A 20,649-nucleotide genomic window follows, 5' to 3' on the forward strand; every position below is an offset into this window, starting at 1 on the left:
GAGGTGGCAGAACGGAGTGCTCATGTTGGGGTGTTTAGTTTGAGCATCGCCTGAAGGTTGGGAGGGGCAGTTCCGTAGGTAAGCACCATGGTCTTGGAGTGAGAGTTTTGACTGGAAGTCAGTGGAGTGTGCGGAGCAGTGGGTTTACATGAGAGAACTTGGGAAGGTTGAAAACCAGGCGGGCTGCAGCGTTCTGGATAAGTTGCAGAGGTTTGATGGCACAAGCGGGGAACTCAGCCAACAGCGAGTTGCAGTAATGCAGACGGAAGAGGACAAGTGCCTGAATTTGGGACCTGCGCCGCTTCCTGTGTGAGGTACGGTCGTACTCGACGGATGTTGTAGAGCATGAACCTGCAGGAGCGAGTCACTGCTTTGATGTTTGCAGAGAACGACAGGGTGTTGTCCAGGGTCATGCAAAGGTTATTTTCACTCTGGGAAGGCGACACTTTGGAGTTGTCAACCGTGATGAAGAGGTCTTCGTGCGGGCAGGCCTTCCCTGGGAGGAAGAGGAGTTCCGTCTTGTCGAGGTTGATATTGAGGTGGTGGGACGACATCCAAGTTGACATATCTGCCAGGCACGCAGAGATGCGTGTCGCCATCTGGGTGTCAGAAGGGGGGAGGAGTTGAGTGTCATCCGCATAGCAATGATAGGAGAGACCATGTGAGGATATGACGGAGCCGAGTGACTTGGTGTATAGAGAGAAGAAGGCACAGAGGATGGAAACTAGCTGTCCTCCAGCTACACCATGGTGCTACCCTACAGAGTTCTGTTGAGGCTACTGAAGACCTTCATTGCAAAACAGTGTGATTAAATCAATTATTTGATGATGTGAATATATTTAGTATAGTTTAATCTAAAAAGGATACCTTTTTTAATGTTTCACTATTTTTATGAAATTCAATGAGGAGGATGGTCCTCCCCTTCCTCCTCTGAGGAGCCTCCATTGGTATGGTAGTAGATGCCAGGCGTACCGGTTTAAGTGTGTCAAGAACTGCAATGCTGCTGGGTTTTTCCCGCTCAACAGTTTCCTGTGTGTATCAGGAATGGTCCACCACCCAAAGGACATCCAGCCAACGTGACAACGGAGGGAAGCATTGGAGTCAACATGGGCCAGTAACAATGTGGAACGCTATCGACACCATGTAGAGTCCATGCCCTGATGAATTAAGGCTGTACTGAGGGCAAAAGAGGGTGCAACTCAATATTAGGAAGGTGTTCCTAATGTTTTGTACACACCATGTATTATCATTCGCAATGAATGTTAAAAAAAACAAACACTTTCCTACATTTCTGCGCAGCAGGCCTGGTACTTCTATGCGTACTCAGGCGCACTCTCCCTCAACATTATCAGAACAGAGAAACCAGACATGTTCATTGCTCACATGCAGCACTCCATGAAATAAACCAAAACCTGTTACTCAAGTGTAGCAGGTGTGAACTCTGCAAACATGTCTACTCCGAGAATGAAAACGGTAAACGGCTGTAATTAATACATGCATTAACAGAAATGTATGTAAGCAAATGACGGGAATTAATGATATTTTTACTACTGGTACTGTATGTAATGAGGAATTGATCAAAATAAAAATATATATAAAGGGCAAACAATTCACACAATGAAACAACGAATGTGCAACAATTGGCAGGAGACAGCTGAGACATTCTGGCGAGAGACTATCTTCACCACACACCCCTCCCCTTCTTCTTGTCTCAACATTTGAAATTATACTCAAGACACATTATCTTCACACATATTTGAGATGTTTTTAACTGACAGCCGCAACTCAATAATCAGCTAGGACTATTGCCATGTGCGTTGCCACTAAATAGGAATAGGCCTACAAGCTTGTGATTTGAAACAATCCACTGGATTTTTTTTAAAGAAGCTAATGATCCTTGATTCCTTTGTGGCTAAGTCATGCTTTCTGTGAAGTATTTTGAATAATTGTATTTATTTCTGTATAGATAGGAGTAGATAGGAGTCATTTCCATTTACTTTCCTATTGGATCCACCACTATGCCATTTCTCTCCTGTTCTATTGGTTTTCATCTCAACTTTCTATTGATGTCCAGAAGCCAAAGGCACCATACTGTACTAGTCATAATAGCAACCCATCCTAGTTGTTGCATCTTTAGATTAACCCTCTTTTTCTAACTGAGATTTCATCTCGTTCACTTATGCAACCGCTATCAGGTGTGCTGTTTAGAATGGTGTTTTCCCAGATGTGCTGTTTAGAATGGTGTTTTCCCAGATGTGCTGTTTAGAATGGTGTTTTCCCAGGTGTGCTGTTTAGAATGGTGTTTTCCCAGGTGTGTTGTTTAGAATGGTGTTTTCCCAGGTGTGTTGTTTAGAATGGTGTTTTCCCAGGTGTGCTGTTTAGAATGGTGTTTTCCCAGGTGTGCTGTTTAGAATGGTGTTTTCCCAGATGCGCTGTTTAGAATGGTGTTTTCCCAGGTGCGCTGTTTAGAATGGTGTTTTCCCAGGTGTGCTGTTTAGAATGGTGTTTTCCCAGGTGTGCTGTTTAGAATGGTGTTTTCCCAGGTGTGCTGTTTAGAATGGTGTTTTCCCAGGTGTGCTGTTTAGAAAGGTGTTTTCCTACAAATTGCATTTTGCCAAATGTTTTAAAAGTCAGTTTTATTGGCTGCTTCATTACATGAGTTGCAACGTTCTGTTAAGAGCATTACCATAATATAAATGTGATTTCTGTCATTCTGAGCAGTGGGTGGACGCCATAATGAGTTATGCACCCATTGCATATGGGTCCGGTAAATTTGAATCTTCCTGGTCACGTTGTCCTAGCGTAAACCCTGACACATACACACTCCTGTAAACACACACTCCTGTAAACACACACAAAAAAAGCCTGAAACGCAAACACAACACTTACAGAAGCCCTTGCGTCCCTTGTGGTCGCGGTCGCTCTCCTCTCCCATCAACATCCTCTGCAGCTCCTTCCTCTCCTGCTCCTCCTTCTCTCTGGACAGCTGGGAGCTGGTCTTCTTGTTCTGCAGCATGTTCTCAATGTTCTTCCCCATCTCCTCAAAGTCACTGTCCTCCGCTGAGCTGCTGTCTGTGTCTGTGGACAGGACCTCTGTGGAATCCAATACTCTGGGGGGAAGGCAGACAGGCTGGAACATCAGATAGTGTACAACTACAGCCTCCCTATAAGAAACGGGTGGTGAATTATGGTTATTTGGAAAAGGGGAGGATGGGAGGGCCTCACTTGTTCTGCAGGTCAAAGATCCTCTGGCACTCCTCCTTGTAGCGTTCCTGGTGTTCGGCTACAGAGAAGCGGGACCCACGGGCAAACTTGCTCATTGGCCCCTCGCCAGAGCGGGCCTGCTCTGTAGACATGGTTCTCACCACGTCAATCACCTCCCAACGAGACAGCTTCTTTATCTGAAACACACACAGAAACACTGGTTTGAAAGATTGATCATATGTAGGTTTACATTTACATTTTAGTCATTTAGCAGACGCTCTTATCCAGAGCGACTTACAGTAGTGAATGCATACATTTCATTTATTTATTTTTTATTTATTTTTTTGTACTGGCCCCTCGTGGGAATCGAACCGACAACCCTGGCGTTGCACACACCATGCTGGCGTTGCAAACACCATGCTCTACCAAGTGAGCCACAGGGAAGGCCAATGAAAATGGTTGGTGGATGAAATGAGGGAATGAAGACATTTAAGTTATATGGTGGCATGTAGCCTCGAAGTTAGAGTGTTGGGCCAGTAACTGAAAGGTTGCTGGTTCGAATACCGGAGCCGACAAGGTAAAATAATCTGTTGCTGTGCCCTTGAGCAAGGCACTTCACTCTAAATGCTCCAGAGTCGCTGTACAATGGTGACCCTGGCCGTGACCCCACTCCCTGTGGGTGTCTCAGGGGGAGTTGTGATATGCAAAAAAAACACATTTTCATTACAGGACAAATATAAGCACCTCCCAAATGATGATTATTATAATGTTGTTACTGTGTTATTACCTCCTCCTCTGGAACACCGAACTTGCGCAGCAGCTGCTTGGCGTTTTTGAGTGACAGTCTTCTCAGATCAGCGTCTGTCCCTGTCACAGTCTTCTTAGCAGGTTGTGGTTCCCGGTCATCTTGGGCCTGAACACGACAAATAACAAAATAACCGTAAGCTTTAGTAATAATCACCAAACAACCGTCGAATGGTTAGAACAGGAAAATAGGTCTTGTTTTTCTGGAAGCTGTGAACGCATGAATGGAATTAGGGCCCCCTGATCTGGCAGAAGTGTTTCAGAGCACTGGGGGTAAGAGAGAGAGGAAGTACCTTTTGTTGAGTGGGCTTGTTGGGCACTTTGACGTAAGAGAATCCCTCTCCACAGCCTGTGGGGTCGGCCACCCCCATGACCTCCAGCAGACACTTCCCCTTCATGGCAGCGATGAAGGCTCGCGTCGTGTTCCAAGGGGCTGTGCGGACCTAAGGTGCACCACAGAGAATATTGGTGAAATCATGGATCATCGTTTTTTTCAACATCAGTGGAGCATCAAAATCAATGTTTCCTGAAAAGGAAAAAAATAGAGCTGTACCTCATCATCAATCTTCATCTGGAAGTCTTCCTCGTTCTCTTCCTCTGGGGCAAAGAAGGACTTTTCACCATATCCAGCATCCTGGAGGAGAGAGAAAAGTTCTGGTATAGTTCACACAGTGCCGTAAAGATAATCGGTATCACAGCCGGTACCCACACAAGGAGCCTGTCAGTCTTACCTTCAGTCTCTGCTCTGCCACCAGCATGCTGTAGTAGGCACAGCACTGCTCTGGAGACACCATGGCCCTGATCTCCTCCTCAGTAGGCAGCCTGAAGTCAGGCTTCAGCACCCACCAGTTAGAGTCCATCCCTGGGGACAGAGGCAGGGCAAATGAGCTTCAATCATATAACAAGTATTACCCACGTTCTTTTTAGTCCACCTTTACTGCCCAACTTACAGCTTTGTAAGATTCATGGATGCATTTTGCATGGCCAATTCCCCCCCTCCAAAGACGTTTATTCTTTGCATACTTTTGATTAGAAAGCTTCCCTGCTGCATCAAATTTACCATCATTTCATTCAACTGAAGTGTCTTGTGTTGCAGGAGGAGAACAGCAGATATTAACGAAGGACCCTGCAAACCTCTGGGTCCTTATCGACGCTTTCCTTAGACCACACCTTACCTCCACAGTAAATTCCATATCCATAATATGCTGACCTCTCTCTTTCCTGGCGCCTGTCTGTCAAAGTAAGGCACACCATCTCTGAGATCACACACCTAAACACTCTCTCTTACACCTCAACACTTCCCTGAGATCACACGGGAGTAGAAACGTTAAGAGGAAATCAGGATTGTTGGACAGTTGTGAATGACAACGTTCACGAGGCATATTCACATTTCTGCATTACTTATTCATCTTTGTGAGGGCAAACAATGAAGGGCAGTGTGTCATTCCGTACTATTGACAAACATGAGGTTATACGGTTGTATTGGGTTATGGCAGGGTTAGCCGTTTCTACCTGTACGCTTAAAGTCAGCACAGAGTTTTAGGCGTTTGCGGATGCTGCTTTCTGAATGTGAGGGGAAGGCTTTCTTTATGTCCTCCATGCGGATTCTCCTAGGACGATCTTTACTCTTCCAGAACAACCGATAGATAAACACCTGCACAGAAGAGCAGAGAAGAAGACATGAGGCAAGCATGCATTCTGTAAGTGTGCTTTCTCTTGTATGTGGGTCATTCCATGAAATGAGTCCCTTTTGCATCCCTTTGATATTTGAAGTAGAAATTGTGCATCAATATTTGATTTTAAAAGCCTGTTATATTAAATGAAGTGCCCTTTAATATAAACAGCGTGGAAAATTCTAAATTCAGCATTTTGAAGTCCCTCTGTGCACCCTTTGTGACTAGGAACATTTTAACCTACTTAACACCAACATTTCTAAAACATGTCACCATCATTGTAAAGTCCTAGTTATGTTATGTTTTGCTTTGACAAAGTAATTTCTGATGATGATTATTTATTTAATGTTATTAGTGATACATTTTAAGGTTACAACAATCATCTGGCCATTCTAAGGTCAACACTGTTACGTGAACTCAACTCTCATTTAATATGGTGAAACTATTACTTTTTTTATATTTTGTTCAAAATAAAACATTTAACAGTCATATCATAGTTTAAACCAGGTAAGATGGTTCTACTCCATGTTCTGGTGTTCCGTGGTGGAAAACTGAGTGGGTCTACATAACACATCAACCCTGTTACCATTAGATTGTCCCTCCCTGCTGCACACAACAAGCTGTTACAGTGAGATCAACCCTGTCACGGTCACCCCGTCACGGTCAACCCGTCATGACCCCGTCACGGTCAACCCCGTCACGGTCAACCCCGTCACGGTCAACCCCGTCACGGTCAACCCTGTCACGGTCAACCCTGTTTATTTGGCACTTAATAGACACATACTATGTATTGTTTTTATTTAACTTCTGGAGATGGGAAAACATATTTTTCATTAAGTTGAACATGTACTCGTCATGACATAATTTGACAATTTTGTGAAATAAACCTATTGTTTGTTTGTTTACCTAAAAGGGACTTATTTTGTGGAACAACTCATTTGACAATGACAATGTGTGTGTGGTGGGTGTGTGTGTGTGTGTGTGTGGATTTGCAGATGTCATAATGCGTGTGTGTGTGTGTGTGTGTGTGTGTGTCGTAAGGTATACCTGCAAGAAGTCTCTGATATGGGTGTTGGCTCGTTTGGAGTTGGGTCCAGGGACCTCATAGAGGGGACACTGCTGGCCGACCACAAAGATGTCTACCAGCTCTCTGATGAAGTAGCCCTGCCGTGTACGCAGCACCAGGAAATCTGTCTCTGGCATCTTGTGGAGGTAGATGGGGGCACGGAAAAGGTTGTTCTCAAAAGCCTAAAAGAAAGACACAGATTTGCAATTAGGTCTCTAAATGTTCTCTTTCTAGGTATCAGGCTATTCACATTCACAGTGAATTACTTTTTCAAACATCAATGAATTGTCATGTGACTGACTGTAATGACTGTGGTACTGACCGGCAGCAGCTGTCCGGGGTGCAGGGATCCCAGGAACGGTGAGGTGTGGCAGTACACGGTCTCTCCGTACTTACAGTCTGGAGCTCCAGGGTCCTTCCCTGGTTTCTGAAGGAAAGCAGCCATGTTTCAAGTTAATTAGATCTTAAAATGCATTTTCATCACATAAAAACAACTCATATCAACAGAGGAAGGAAAAGAACGACTGAGGTGGTTCAGCTTTTAGTAAATGCTAAACAATGTTGAAACAAGGGAAATGGTAATTGAAAGACTACTGCAGTGACTCACTCTCTTGTAGTAGTTCTTGATCTTGGTTGCCATGCCGACTTGCATGATGAGTGGAGGATATTCCTCGCTGTACTCTGCCAGAATCAGGTCTCCGTCTTTCCCTGTCAGGTCCTGAGCTGTACGCATGAAGAACATGTCACCTCCACCGGAAGCCTGGCGCTCTTGCTCTCGCATCTACAGGCACAAAAAGGGACATTTAACACAAATCACACAAACAAGGTTATCAACACAGACAGAGAGGCAGAAGCATTCTTGACGACCTGTGTCAAGACGGAGAGAAAGATGGAGGTGAATGAGGTGTGCTGGGGCCTCACCTTGGCCTTCTTCTTGATCTGTTTGAGTAGGGGCTGTGCTGCGTGGGGACCTGGCTGGGACAACGTCCCGAACGAGTACTTCTTCAGAGAGGGCCGGTGGAACCCACGCAGCTTCATGGGTCCCATGTGAGTAGGGAAGAACGGCTGCCTCAGCTCCACTGCAGGGATGGAGTGCTGGAGAGAAAGATAGACAAGGAAATGTTTCATATAGCATAGGCTAACTACAGTGTTGTTAAGATTATCCTACACTATAGTTAACCCATAAGAGTCTAAGTCTAAGACGGGGGTGGTTCTACTTAGCTATTTTTAATACGTGTATTTAATCCTTTATTTTTGGCAATAACCAGTTTAAGAACTGTCTAAGCCGGGGGTGGGATTCTACTAAGCTATATGGAATTGTTTTAAGAAGGTCATACCAAGGATCATTTTGCTATTTGATTTGGAATTTTAAGACCTCTTGAAGTCTAAACATTTTTTTAAATAGAACAAATTTCTTTAATGAAAAACAAAATTCATCCTTACTGCTATTAGCCCATACAAATGCATTGAATAACAGATTCACTACATGAAACAACAGATAGTCCAGCCAAAAAATCTAAAGGACGTTTGTTCTGAAATGTCTGTTCTACATCTGAGAGATACTGTATCTCTCTTTTTTTTGAGTCGTGTAGGCCAAACCGTTCTGATTTTCGGGATGTCCCATGGTCTGACAAACACCTCTCTAGCTCTGTCACCTTTCACCATAGATGCGGAAGTGTGGCACTGGTGGATGTGGTGGATTGAGATGCATCCAATGCAAAAAAACAGATCTCTATATTAAAAACGGACAGATTTTTATGGGGATTTATTATTATTATGCTAATTAGATTTCCGCGGGGGTGTGGACATCGACCTTAGGGGGTTAAAGCTACAATATGTAACTTGTTGTGCGACTCGACTAAATTTACATATAAATGTGAGTTATAGATATTGAATTCTCATTAAAAGCAAGTCTAAAAAGTGGTAGATATGTTCTATGTGCGCTATTTCTATGCTTCCCGTTACCAAGTTTAGTTTTTGCGTCTTTTGGGTTTCGTACACCAGCTTCAAACAGCTGAAAGAAACGATCATTTTATGGAAAATATATTTCAGAGCAGTTTAGATTATTCTCTACACAATGACTGCTTGTTTTGTCACAAACTGAATTTAGGTGAACTATTTGAATTTTAGCAACCAGGAAATTGCAGAGTGATTTCGGCATAGTGCATCTTTAAGATGATCCTCTTTAACTGCTAATCAACCTGTATAGGAACAGATCTCACAGGAGAGAATCTAGTGCCCACCTGAATGATGTTGCCACCGAAGGTGCCCCTCAAGCCTTGCTGCTTAGGATAATAGAACTCATCATTGGACAGGTTCCATGGGTCCTTCACCTCAGGCTGGGACATGTTCTGTAGGCAGCAGACAAAACAGAAAAGAAGTTAGAACAGGTTAGTTCAGGGACTGTAGTCCCTGTTGAAAGGCAGATCTATGTTATGTTCCAGTCCTGTAGTACCTGTTGAGGCTCATCCTTTATGACCCCAGTCTTCCCCAACAAGATGCGACTCTTCTTTAGTGATGACTCCTTCTTGTTCTCCTTGGACGGAGAGTGGGACATACGCTCAGACTCCTTCTCATCTGGGATTTCTGCAAGAGGCCAAATTTAGAGATTAGTGGATAGATCAAAGCATTCAATAGGTTACAGAGACCATCAAGATATTTCATAACTTGTTTAAACTGACTGAAAAACAGTGTACACACAGTTCACTAAGAAAGGGGCAGTACCTAAAATGATGTTCTCATCGTTGGGGTCCAGGGTGAGGACAGGGGGTGAAAGCATGCGGTCCATGGCCTGGTCGTCCCAGATGATGTTGTCCTCCCAGCGCCCGTACACCAGCTCCTCGTTGTCAATGGGGAAGATGGAGAACCAGGGGGCATCGTCTTCATGAGTGGCTGTGGAAAGACCAATAGGAAAACAGTAGTGATAGATTTACTCTCTCTTTAGAGCGGGGGTCTCCAACCTTTTCTAGCATGAGAGCTACTTCAAAAAAATTTACATGTCACAAGCTACTCATTGTTTTCTAGCTCCTCTGCCCTGCAACTCTTCTCCTGGTCCTTAGCGTACAAGAGAAAGTAGTGCACTATGTTTTCTGTTAATATATATACCTGGTCAAATAATGGTTAATAAACAACTAAGGGGGCTCCTATAAAATCATAGATTCCCCCGCCCAAATTCTGTTTTATATTTTCTCAAATTATGTTCTCAGTTTGATTCCTGGTTTTAGAATTGTTGTTTTTCATTCTCAAAATTAGAATTGTTCATAGAGAAACAATTGAATTGGATGTTCTAAGTCCATATCAATGTTTAAATCACATCAAAATATTGAAGAAAATAAAAAATTGTGTGTGTAATCTGTCCCTTTACGTCCACATCTAGCGAGTGAGGAATGTGCCATGTAATGTGATGGTCTAGCGATGGTTCTGGAGCCTATTTCTGCTGCTCATTTCATGGCAAAGTTTGCAACTAAGAAATAATATACTGAACAAAAATATAAAACGCAACATGCAACAATTTCAAAGATTTTACTGAGTTACAGTTCAAATAAGGAAATCAGTCAATTGAAATAAATTCATCAGGCCCTAATCTACAGATTTCACATAACTGGGAATACAGATATCAAATCAAATTTATTTATATAGCCCTTCTTACATCAGCTGATATCTCAAAGTGCTGTACAGAAACCCAGCCTAAAACCCCAAACAGCAAGCAATGCAGGTGTAGAAGCACAGTGGCTAGGAAAAACTCCCCAGATATGCATCTGTTGGACACAGATACAATACCTTAAAAAGGTAGAGGCGTGGATTAGAAAAACAGTCAGTATCTGGTGTGACCATTAGCCTCATGCAGTGCGACATCTCCTTCACATAGAGTTGATCAGGCTGTTGACTGTGGAATGTTGTCCCACTCCTCTTCAATGACTGTGCGAAGTTTCTGGATATTGGCGGGAACTGGAACACGCTGTTGTACACGTCATTCCAGAGCATCCCAAATATGCTCAATGGTGACATGTCTGGTGAGTATGCAGGCCATGGAAGAACTGGGACATTCTCAGCTTCCAGGAATTGTGTACATATCCTTGCGACATGGAGCCGTGCATTATCATGCTGAAACACGAGGTGATGGCGGTGGGTGAATGGTACGACAATGGGCATCAGGATCTCGTGACAGTATCTCTGTGTGTTCAAATTGCCATCAATAAAATGCAATTGTCTTCGTTGTCCATAGCTTATGCCTGCCCATACCATATCTTCACCGGCACCATGGGGTACTCTGTTCACAACGTTGACATCAGCAAACCGCACGCCCAAATGATGCCATACACGTGGTCTGCGGTTGTGAGGCCGGTTGGACATACTGCCAAATTCTCTAAAACGACGCTGGAGGCAGCTTATGGTAGAGAAATTTACATTCAATTATCTGGCAACAGCTCTGGTGGACATACATGCAGTCAGCTGACAATTGCACGCTCCCTCAAAAATTGAGACATCTGTGGCATTGTGTTGTGTGACAAAACTGCACATTTTAGAGTGGCCTTTTATTGTCCCTAGCACAAGGTGCACCTGTGTAATGATCATGCTGTTAAATCAGCTTCTTGATATGCCACTCCTGTCAGATAGGTGGATTATCTTGGCAAATTATACATCACTCACAGGGACGTAAACAAATTTGATCCCAAAATCCGAGAGAAATAAGCTTTTTGTGCATATGTAACATTTCTGGGATCTTTCATTTCATGAAACTTGGGTCCAACACATCACATAGAGCATTTATATGTTTGTTCAGTATACATACAAATTACAGTGCATTCGGAAAGTATTCAGACAACTTGAATTGAACAACTTGAATTTTTCCACATTTTGTTATAGCCTTATTCTAAAATGGATGTAAAAAAAAAATGTCCTTCATTAATCTACACACAATACCCCATAACGACAAAGCAAAAACAGATTTTTAGAAATGTATGCAAATTGCAACCAAAAAAAACAACTGAAATATGACATTTACATAAAGTTGAAGTCAGAAGTTTATATACACTTAGGTTGGAGTCATTAAAACTTGTTTTTCAACCACTCCACAAATGTTTTGTTAACAAACTATAGTTTTGGCAAGTCGGTTAGGACATCTACTTTGTGCATGACACAAGTAATTTTTCAAACAATTGTTTACAGACAGATTATTTCACTTATAATTCACTGTATCGCAATTCCAGTGGGTCAGAAGTTTACATACACTAAGTTGACTGTGCCTTTAAACAGCTTGGAAAATTCCAGAAAATGTTGTCATGTCTTTAGAAGCTTTTGATAGGCTAATTGACATCATTTGAGTCAATTGGAGGTGTACCTGTGGATGTATTTCAAGGCCTACCTTCTAACTCAATGCCTCGTTCCTTGACATCATGGGAAAATCAAAAGAAATCATCCAAGATATCAGAAAAAACAATTGTAGAACTCCACAAGTCTGGCTCATCCTTGGGACCAAATTCCAAACGCCTGTAGGTTCCATGTTCAACTGTACAAACAATAGTACGCAAGTATAAACACAGTGGAACCATACAACTGTCATACCGCTCAGGAAGGAGACGCGTTCTGTCTCCTAGAGATGAATGTACTTTGGTGCGAAAAGTGCATTTCAATCCCAGAACAGCAGCAAAGGACCTTGTGAAGATGCTGGAGGAAACAGGTACAAAAGTATCTATATCCACAGTAAAACGAGCCCTATATCAACATAACCTGAAAGGCCGCTCAGCAAGGAAGAAGCCACTGCTCCAAAACCACCATAAAAAAGCCTGACTACGGTTTGCAAATGCACATGGGGACAAATATCGTACTTTTTGGAGAAATGTCTTCTGGTCTGATGAAACAAAATTAGAACTGTTTGGCCATAATGACCTTCGTTATGTTTGGAGGAAAAAGGGGGATGCTTGCAAGCCGAAGAACACCATCCCTACCGTGAAGCACGGGGGTGGCAGCATCATGTTGTGGGGGTGCTTTGCTGCAGGAGGGACTGGTTCACTAAACAAAATAGATAGCATCATGAAGGAGCAAATTGATGTGGATATATTGAAGCAACATCTCAAGACATCAGTCAGGAAGTTAAAGCTTGGTCGCAAATGGATCTTCCAAATGGACAATGACCCCAAGCATACTTCCAAAGTTGTGGCAAAATGGCTTAAGGACAACAAAGTCAAGGTATTGGAGTGGCCATCACAAAGCCCTGACCTCAATCCAATAGAAAATGTGTGGGCAGAACTGAAAAAGCATGTGCAAGCAAGGAGGCCTACAAACCTGACTCAGTTACATCAGCTCTGTCAGGAGGAATGGGACAAAATTCACCCAACTTATTGTGGGAAGCTTGTGGAAGGATACTCGAAATGTTTGACCCAAGTTAAACAATTTAAAGGCAATGCTAACAAATACTAATTGAGTGTATGTAAACTCCTGACCCACTGGGAATGTGATGAAAGAAATAAAAGCTGAAATAAATCACTCTCTACTATTACGCTGACATTTCACATTCTTAAAATAAGGTGATGATCCTTCCTGACCTAAGACAGGGAATTTTTACTAGGATTAAATGTCAGGAATTGTGAAAAACTGAGTTTAAACGCATTTGGCTAAGGTGTATGTAAACTTCCGACTTCAACTGTAAGTATTCAGAACATTTACTCTGTCCTTTGTTGAAGCACCTTTGGCAGCGATTACAGCCTTGAGTATGACGCTACAAGCTTGGCACACCTGTATTTGGAGGGTTTCTCCCATTCTTCTCTGCAGATCCTCTCAAGATCTGTCAGGTTGGATGGGGAGCGTCGCTGGACAGCTATTTTCAGGTCTCTCCAGAGATGTTCGATCGGGTTGAAGTCCAGGCTCCGGCTGAGCCACGGAAGGACATTTAGAGGCTTGTCCTGAAGACACTCCTGTGTTGTCTTGGCTGTGTGCTTAGGGTCGTTGTACTGTTGGAAGGTGACCCTTTGTCCCAGGCTGAGGTCCTGAGCACTCTGGAGCATGTTTTCATTAAGGATCTCTTCATACTTCATTCCATTCATCTTTCCCTTGATCCTGACTAGTCTCCCAGTCCCTGCCGCTGAAAAACATCCACACATCATAATGCTGCCACCACCATGCTTCACCGTAGGGCTGATGCCAGGTCTCCTCCAGAAGTGACACTTGACATTCAGGCCAAAGATTTCCAACTTGGTTTCATCAGATCAGAGAATCTTGTTTCTCATGGTCTGAGAGTCTTTAGGTTCCTTTTTGACAAACTCCAAGTGGGCTGTCATGTGCCTTTCACTAAGGAGTGGCTTCCGTTTGGCCACTCTACCATAAAGGCCTGATTGGTGGAGTGCTGCAGAGACGGTTGTCCTTCTGGAAGGTTCTCCCATCTCCACAGAGGAACTCTGGAACACTGTCAGAGTGACCATCAGGTTCTTGGTCACCTCCCTGACCAAGGCCCTTCTCCCCAGATTGCTCAGTTTGGCCAGACGGCCAGCTCTAGGAAGAGTCTTGGTTGTTCCAAACTTCTACCATTTAAGAATGATGGAGGCCATATTTTGGTACCCCTCCCTAGATCTGTGCCTCGACACAATTCTGTCTCGGAGCTCTACGGACAATTACTTCAACCTCATGGCTTAGTTTTTGCTTTGACATGCACTGTCAAATGTGGGACCTTATCTAAACAGTTGTGTGCCTTTCCAAATCATGTCCAAGCAATTTCATTGACCACAGGTGACTCCAACAAAGTTGTAGAAACATCTTAAGGATAATCAATGGAAACAGGATGCATCTGCGCTCAATTTCGAGTCTCATAGCAGGGTCTGAAAACTTATGTAAATAAGGTATTTCTGTTTTTTATTTTTTTAAACATTTGCATACATTTCTAAAAATCTGTTTTCACTTTGTCATTATGGGGGACTGTATGTAGATTGATGAGGGAAAAAATGAATTCAGTAAATTTTAGAATAAGGCTGTAACGTAACAAAATGTGGAAAAAGTCAAGGGGTCTGAATACACTGTATATACTTACTCATGATATACTTCTTCCAGGTAAGCCTACTTTGTAGTTAACATTTAAGTGAGAAGGTTTTGGGGAAAGTATTTCTGCAAACCCACAAGATGGTTATCACATCAACTGGCTACACACGGGAGTGATAGAAAAACGTGCGCCCACACAGACAGACAGGGACAATATTGTTGGAAATTAATTGGCAGATATTGTTTTAGGTTTGGCTTTTTTAGCCAATAAAGGCTAACCACGAGTTCTGGCCTTGGGATAATATCAATGTTGCATTGATTAGATAGTAGCTGGGAGCTTGAGGTGTCTGATACTTGTGAGGTTTGTTTATGACAGTTTGCGGTGAAACATGTGAAAATTGCATGTACTTTCAGAATTGTTTGGCGAGCTACTCATAGGTGGGCTGCGAGCTACTAGTAGCTCGCGGTCGACCTGTTGGAGACCCCTGCTTTAGTGGTACTTTTTAACACATCAATTAATGGAGATATGTAGGAATATGTTGTAATATCACATTATTCATCATTCTAAAAGTAAATTACACTCTACAACAGATTCCAGGTAAAATAGCCTCATAGTACCATGATGGTCGTGGTGGTGTTTGTCCCTCTTGGAGCCAGAGCCGATGGAAGGGGCTTTGGGCATGGGTGGAGGAGTGGGGGGCACCAGCTGAGAGTTACTCCTACTCAGACCTGTAGAGTGTAGATAGACATCATGAATACCTAGATAACCCAAAGCAGACAAATACACAACAGTTATAACAGTTTATATTTGCCACTTTTGTCCTAAGTCCCCAGGACAATTGGGTTTTTTGCTTTGGTGATAGGATATCAATGAGGTAGGAATCTCCATTATGCAGGTCAGTCTGTTAATTGGTACTGGAGTGAGTGGGTCTCTCACCCTGCTGTGCGTTGTAGGCATTGGCGTTGCGGGTCATGCTGGAAGGCAGCCACCCTGCCAGACTGGCTCGCTGTGTCTTAGTGCCCTTGTGTTTCACGTCCTCTCCGTTCCAAATGATGTCGTCCTCCCACTGAAGCTGGGTGACCATCAGGAAGAGCTCATTCTCCAGGGCCTGTTTGTCCTTCTCGTCACCACTGCCATCCTAGACAAAAAAAAGACAGAAATACACACAAATAATATAAGTCTTTAAATCATGTTGTCTGTTCTCTTCTAAATTATTATTTATAAAACATTTTAGGGGGAAGATCAGTTTTAATATTGTAAATTCCATCAATGTAATTGTCTGCATCATTTCCAATCCCCCATATATATTTTTTTTGTAAATATACAGTTGAAGTCAGAAGTTTACATACACTTAGGTTGGAGTCATTTATCACGGGTGTCGTAATGTAAAGATGAAGGCGCAGCGGGTTGCGTGCTCATCATAATTTATTTATATGAAAACACGGGAAAAACAAGAAAACAAAGAACAACAGGAACAGTTTTGCAGGCTAACTAAATGCAGTGCAAAAACAACTACCCACAATACTACAGGTAATTTCCAAACGCCTGAAGGTACCACGTTCATCTGTACAAACAATAGTACGCAAGTATAAACACCATGGGACCCCGCAGCTGTCATACCGCTCAGGAAGGAGACGCGTTCTGTCTCCTAGAGATGAACGTACTTTTGTGCGAAAAGTGCATATCAATCACAGAACAACAGCAAAGGACCTTGTGAAGATGCTGGAGGAAACGGGTACAAAAGTATCTATATCCACAGTAAAACGAGCCCTGTATCGACATAACCTGAAAGGCCACTCAGCAAGGAAGAAGCCACTGCTCCAAAACCACCATAAAAAAGCCAGACTACGGTTTGCAACTGCACATGGGGACAAAGATCAAACTTTTTGGAGAAATGTCCTCTGGTCTGATGAAACAAAAATATAACTTTTTGGCCATAATGACCATTGTTACATTTGGAGGAAAAAGGGGGAGGCTTGCAAGCTGAAGAACACCATAACAACCGTGAAGCACGGGGGTGGCAGCATCATGTTGTGGGGGTGCTTTGCTGCAGGAGGGACTGGTGCACTTCACAAAATAGATGGCATCGTGAGGAATGAAAATTATGTGGATATATTGAAGCAACATCTCAAGACATCAGCCAGGAAGTTAAAGCTTGGTCGCAAATGGGTCTTCCAAATGGACAATGACCCAAAGCATTCTTCCAAAGTTGTGGCAAAGTGGCTTAAGGACAACAAAGTCAAGGTATTGGAGTGGCCATCACAAAGCCTTTACCTCAATCCTATAGAAAATGTGTGGGCAGAACTGAAAATGCGTGTGTGAGCAAGGAGGCCTACAAACCTGACTCAGTTACACTAGCTCTGTCATGTGGAATGGGCCAAAATTCACCCAACTTATAGTGGGACGCTTGTGGAAGGCTACCTGAAACGTTTGAACCAAGTTCAACAATTTAAAGGCAATGCTAACAAATACTAATTGAGTGTATGTCAACTTCTGACCTACTGGGAATGTGATGAAAGAAATAAAAGCTGAAATAAATCATTCTCCCTACTATTATTCTGACATTTCACAATCTTAAAATAAAGTGGTGATCCTAACTGACCTAAGACGGGAATTTTTACTAGGATTAAATGTCAGGAATTGTGAATAACTGAGTTTAAATGTATTTGGCTAATGTGTATGTAAACTGTATATAGTACCAGTCAAAATTTTGGATACACCTACTCATTCCAGGGTTTTTCTTTGTTTTTACTATTTTTTAGATTGTAGAATAATAATGAAGACATCAAAACTATGAAATAACACTTGCTTAGTTAAATAAAGGTTAAATAAAAAATAAAACCTTTAAAATATGGAATCATGTAGTCAGCAAAAAAGTCAATTTTATTTTTTGAGATTCTTCAAAGTAGCCACCCTTTGCCTTGATGACAGCTTTGTACACTCTTGGAGTTCTCTCAACCAGCTTCATGAGGTAGTCACCTGGAATGCATTTCAATTAACAAGTGTGCCTTGTTAAAAGTTTATTTGTGGAATTTCTTTCCTTCTTAATGCGTTTCAGTCAATCAGTTGTTTTGTGACGAGGTAGGGGTGGTATACAGAAGATAGCCCTATTTGGTAAAAGACCATGTCCATATTAGGACAAAAACAGGTCAAATAAGCAAAGAGAAACGACAGTCCATCATTACTTTAAGACATGAAGGTCAGTCAATCCGGAATATTTCAAGAACTTTGAAAGTTTCTTCAAGTGCAGTCGCAAAAACCATCAAGCGCTATGATGAAACTGGATCTCATGAGGACCGCCACAGGAAAGGAAGACTCAGAGTTACCTCTGCTGCAGAGGATAAGTTCATTAGAGTTAACTGCCCCTCCGAAATTGCAGCCCAAATAAATGCTTCACAGAGTTAAAGTAACAGACACATCTCAACATCAACTGTTCAGAGGAGACTGGGTGAATCGGGCCTTCATGGTCGACCTGCTGCAAAGAAACCACTACTAAAGGACACCAATGAGAAGAAGAGACTTGCTTGGGCCAAGACACACGAGCAATTGACATTAGACCGGTGGGAATATGTCCAAATTAGATTTTTGGTTCCAACCGCCGTGTCTTTGTGAGACGCAGAGAAGGTGAACGGATGATCTACGCATGTGTGGTTCCCACCGTGAAGCATGGAGGAGGTGGTGTGATGGTGTGGGGGTGCTTTGCTGGTTACACTGTCAGATATCGATTTTGAATTCAAGGCACACTTAAACAGCAAATGAGTAGATGTGTCCAAACTTTTGACTGGTACTGTATATATTTTAAAATATATTTTCCTTTATTTTTTCACCTAACCCTACCACCCTTCTCCTAATTGGAGTAAACTAATGGACAACAACCCTTAAGCTTCTACTTCCAGCTTATACATACTATATACTGTACATTTTACAGACACAGTATATTTTACAATAGTTATTTTTTGTTTGTTTTTAGTCCCATCCTTCAGCTACCCTCAACCCCTCTCATCTATCTTGGAACACCATCCAGTTTTGATTTCTATTTGCCATATATTTTTAAACTGTGCTGTTTCACAAAAGTTCTGAAGCTTTCCAGTCTCATAGTTTCTACAGATTGTAAATTTAAGATAAAGATTTTTGCTAAGAGTATTATTACATTACAGCTATCTGCAGAGTTAGCTCCAGGTAATTGTTGCAATTCTTCAGCCATTCCTGAACCTGCGACCTAAAACATGCTACATATGGACAGTACCAAAACAAATGATCTAATGATTCTGTCTCTTCGCAGAAAAATCTGGTCTCTTCTAACTTAGAGTTGTAGCTAGAAACGGGTGATTGATTCTTAAAAAGGGGCAATCTGCAGTTGCTACATCCATTTTTGGACGTATAAATTAATGATATGTATCCATTGATTCTTGAAGAATATAACTTACTACTCATTAGCTTAGTTCAACAGTCCTACTCCCCCAGAACCCAAAATATATGATTGTTTTACTCAAATGTTTGTAAACAACGTAATATGTTTGTAAACAAACACTGTATAGCCTCACTATATGGTTAAAGCTATCAAGAGTGGTTACATTTCTTAAGCCCCATCCCTCAGCTTTTTACCAAAATCGTTGTGGCATAGCCCTTTGTTATTGTTTCAACTGCTGAATGCCCCTTTAAGGAACTCCATGATATCTAATCCTAAAGCGTCAGTGTAGTGTATGGGTGCTAACCTCTTTGGGATGTTGTAAAGGTGGCGGTGGTTCTGGCCTCTCCCGTTTCTCCTGCTCATCGTCCTCCTCCTCCTTCAGTCTGAAGCCGTAGTGGAAGCCACTTCCATCGTCAGGGACCCCCATCATGTCGTACCAGAGCTGGGCCGGACCGTAGCGCCACTCTGCCACCTTGGGCCTGGACTCTGCCACCTTGTCCCCGTCTCCAGAGGTCTGGGAGAACTTGGACTCTATTGGGGCCATCATGGTGATCTGGGGGCAGAGTCACAAGGAATTAACTATTGAAGACTTTCTTATAGCAAATCACTTTTGTCCATTTCCTTTTTTAAAGAGAAAGATCCCATACAGAACTATACTGAGACTGAATCACATTACTAAACCTAGTAAACTCTCATAAATTAGCTGTGACAAACTACACTGGTAAATAACCACACAGTGTCAAAGGGATTTCAAACAAGTTTTCACAGTCCTACATATCTTTGACTAAGACCATTGTTGTTGCACACTGACCTCGTCGTCAGACAGGCACTGTTCTGGGGGTGGAGGTGGGGCGTATTCATAGTCCCAGCCAGACTTCTTCTCTGGTCCCTGCTGCTCCATGGGCTCAGCGCCCTCTGGTGGGGGTGTCCCCGGCTGGGGGTCGCGGTGCTTCCTCTTCCTCTTTCTCCGTGCGCTCCGCCACACCGACGGCATGTTCTTCCCAGGGCCAAACAGTCGAAGGAACCGCAGCACCTGGAGGGATTCAGAGGAGTGGATAGGTATTCATTTTGAAACGTTTTAATCATCCAATCACAATTCTCTTTTATGTGGTGTACTATATAGTGTTTTCAAAAAGGACAGCTCACCCTTCCAGGCCTGAACTCTGGGAAGAGCTGTGTGACGCCAGGCAGGGCTTTGGCAGCATCCTTCTGCATGATGCCAGCCAGGGGCAAGCTGAGGCAGGCTGGAGAACCCCCTGACCCAGGGCCTGCAGAGGGCCGGTCTGTCTCCGATTCAGAGTCTGAGGAACTGCTGAAATCCACTTTGTCTACCAGAGAGGAAGGAGCGATGATGGAGGGCAGGATGATCCCATCTCCTTCATCCCCAACTGTGGATAACACAATAGCATACACTGGGGTTAGAGCCCCTCTGATGAGTGCTAACTTACTAGCATGTATTCTTGACATTAAATACATCAATATCCCTGTTTACTTTTTAACCGATTATGAAGAATTATGCTTG

At 42.9% G+C, this 20,649-nt stretch overlaps 1 protein-coding gene across 7 annotated transcripts in view; it reads right to left on the reverse strand.

Annotated features, from left to right (window-relative positions):
* LOC115154445 (transcription initiation factor TFIID subunit 1) overlaps positions 1 to 20,649 on the reverse strand; it is a 53,400-nt gene that overhangs the window by 15,095 nt on the left and 17,656 nt on the right. For 3 of the 7 annotated variants that reach the window (XM_029700661.1, XM_029700666.1, XM_029700662.1), the window contains 20 exons: positions 20,274 to 20,515; positions 19,939 to 20,160; positions 19,432 to 19,680; positions 15,653 to 15,854; positions 15,334 to 15,474; positions 9,472 to 9,639; positions 9,203 to 9,333; positions 8,991 to 9,098; positions 7,669 to 7,842; positions 7,355 to 7,528; positions 7,070 to 7,174; positions 6,729 to 6,929; positions 5,521 to 5,662; positions 5,184 to 5,240; positions 4,740 to 4,870; positions 4,562 to 4,642; positions 4,302 to 4,451; positions 3,992 to 4,117; positions 3,226 to 3,401; positions 2,890 to 3,110 (listed from right to left, as the gene is read on the reverse strand). In XM_029700661.1, the coding sequence (XP_029556521.1) occupies positions 2,890 to 3,110; positions 3,226 to 3,401; positions 3,992 to 4,117; positions 4,302 to 4,451; positions 4,562 to 4,642; positions 4,740 to 4,870; positions 5,184 to 5,240; positions 5,521 to 5,662; positions 6,729 to 6,929; positions 7,070 to 7,174; positions 7,355 to 7,528; positions 7,669 to 7,842; positions 8,991 to 9,098; positions 9,203 to 9,333; positions 9,472 to 9,639; positions 15,334 to 15,474; positions 15,653 to 15,854; positions 19,432 to 19,680; positions 19,939 to 20,160; positions 20,274 to 20,515 (3,201 nt within the window). The remainder of the gene's footprint in view (positions 1 to 2,889; positions 3,111 to 3,225; positions 3,402 to 3,991; positions 4,118 to 4,301; positions 4,452 to 4,561; positions 4,643 to 4,739; positions 4,871 to 5,183; positions 5,241 to 5,520; positions 5,663 to 6,728; positions 6,930 to 7,069; positions 7,175 to 7,354; positions 7,529 to 7,668; positions 7,843 to 8,990; positions 9,099 to 9,202; positions 9,334 to 9,471; positions 9,640 to 15,333; positions 15,475 to 15,652; positions 15,855 to 19,431; positions 19,681 to 19,938; positions 20,161 to 20,273; positions 20,516 to 20,649) is intronic. The other 4 variants (XM_029700667.1, XM_029700665.1, XM_029700663.1 and 1 more) reach the window with 3 other exon arrangements.

Source organism: Salmo trutta, chromosome 19 (assembly GCF_901001165.1).
Source record: "Salmo trutta chromosome 19, fSalTru1.1, whole genome shotgun sequence".
Taxonomy (NCBI): Eukaryota; Metazoa; Chordata; class Actinopteri; order Salmoniformes; family Salmonidae; genus Salmo; species Salmo trutta.